Source organism: Plasmodium gaboni, assembly GCF_001602025.1.
Source record: "Plasmodium gaboni strain SY75 chromosome Unknown, whole genome shotgun sequence".
Taxonomy (NCBI): domain Eukaryota; phylum Apicomplexa; class Aconoidasida; order Haemosporida; family Plasmodiidae; genus Plasmodium; species Plasmodium gaboni.
The window spans coordinates 1-2,220 of NW_017385241.1; the positions used below are offsets into that span (position 1 = coordinate 1).

General features: G+C 17.8%; 1 protein-coding gene across 1 annotated transcript; it reads left to right on the forward strand.

Annotated features, from left to right (window-relative positions):
* On the forward strand, positions 1-2,220 carry PGSY75_0006600 (hypothetical protein; the record flags this gene model as incomplete). The annotated part of the gene is made up of 1 exon (XM_018783200.1): positions 1-2,220. A coding segment is annotated over one exon (2,220 nt), but the record flags the coding sequence as incomplete, so codon positions are not given.

Genomic DNA, 2,220 nt, shown 5'->3' on the forward strand with positions numbered 1-2,220 from the left:
CAAAAATATGCACAAAAAAGAGAATGAAATGAATATTATAAAAACTGTGAATGAAGAAAATATTTTGTTTACACAATATTGTGACAAAAATGAATATATCATGCCACATTTTAATAAAAATAAAAAGATTATATTAAATAATACAAATGACAATACTACAGATAAACAATTAAAATGTAATAAAAAAAATATTAGATTGCATAATAATATGTGTCGTCTAAGTAATAATATAAGGAGTGAAAAAAAAGTTATACAAAAAAATGGATATTATCAAAATGATGACAATGATAATTATAATGATATCAAATGTGATACATATAAAATAAGAAATAAAGATAATAAAAATATAAACAATGAAAAAAAAATGAAATATAATAATAAATATCATATGAAGACAAAATTTTGTTCAAATCAGAAAAATAAGTTATATTTCAAAGAAGAAAGAAAATATAAATATATACATAAAATATACATATTAAAATATTTAATAAAAAAAGAAAATAAAAAGAATATTTCAAATATACAAAAAAAAAAAAAAAAATATATTCAAAAGTTAATAAAAAATAATATGTTATATAATAATGAAGTTCAAAAAAAATGGATTAAAAAAAAAATTCTCAATGAAAATTATAAATTATTTTATTTAAAAAAAAAAAAAATATCTAAATGTTATAAAACTCCATTCATTTTATTAAATGCAAAAGACAAAAATGAAAAAAATATAATAAAATATAATATAAGAAATAATCAAAAAATATATGGAAATATGATGATATATCATACTCATATGATGGATGATAGAATTCATAATGATACTCTTCAACATTTTGATAATAAAAAAAAAAAGAAAAAAAAAAAAAAAATGGACGATTTTTTTAAAAAAGGTTATATAAAAGTTGAAAGGAAAAAAATATACAAAGAGAAAAAAAAAAAAAATGTATTCCTTTCTTTAATATTATCAATAAGAACAAAAAAAAAATATCATAGCAGTTTATTTATAATGAATAAAGATAATGGAAATAATCATTATTATATAGAAGAAGAAGAAGAAAAAAAAATGGATAGAATAAAAAAAAATATAATTTGTTTTTTAAAATGTTCGAATGATGAACAGAAAGAAAAGGATATCATCATGAAAGTTAAAAAAGAACATAACGACAACAAAAAAAAAACTAATAGTGATACTTATCATGAACATCATAATTATGATGAAGATAATATAATAATAAAAGATATATTAATAGCTCCAAAAAATGATAATGATATAAATATAGACATAATGAAGGAAAAGAAAAAACATACTTGTCTACTCGAAGAAAATATTTCTCAAAAAAAAAAAGAATATGATTTTTCTTTAAATTTAGAGAAGTATGTATTAAAACATCGTATTAATGATATCAGCTGGAAAAAAAAATATATATTACAGAATAGTTTAAAAAAAAATGTACATATAGAAGAATGTATTCCTTGTCCACATCAAGAAGAGAATGATGAAGAGGAAAGAATAAACGACAACAGTGTGAATAATATAGAATATAAAGAAAAAGAAAAAGAAGAAGAAGAAGAAGAAGAAGAAGAAGAAGAAGAAGAAGAAAAAGAAGAAGAAGAAGAAGAAAAAGAAGAAGAAGAAAAAGAAGAAGAAGAAGAAGAAAAAGAAGAAGAAGAAAAAGAAGAAGAAGAAGAAAGTGGGAATCATAATATTGTGGTGAATAGGAATACATATATAATGAACACAAACCAAAAAAAAAAAAATAAAGATAATTATAAAGAAGATATAAAATATAATAAGAATTTTTCTATAAGTAATAATATAAATAATAGTATTACATATAAAAAAAATCAAATAGACAAATTATTTATTAACAACAAATATTTGATTAACAATCAATCGGATGAAAAAAAAAAAATATTTCCATTCAAAGAAATATTATCAAAAAAAATAGAAGAAATAAAAAATAAAAACAATTTTATAAGAAAATTATCTATTCATGATTTTTATGCAAACATATTTTTTCCTTCAAATAAAAATAAAAAAATAAATAATAAAAAAAACAACAACAATAATAATAATAATAGCAATAGTAATAATAGTAATAATAATAATAATAATAATAATGATGACTGTATTTTTATAATGGACAAAAAATATAAAAGTAATATGAAAAATAAAGAAAAGATACTACTGCATGAGGATGTGAAAAAAAAATGTAATCAGATAAT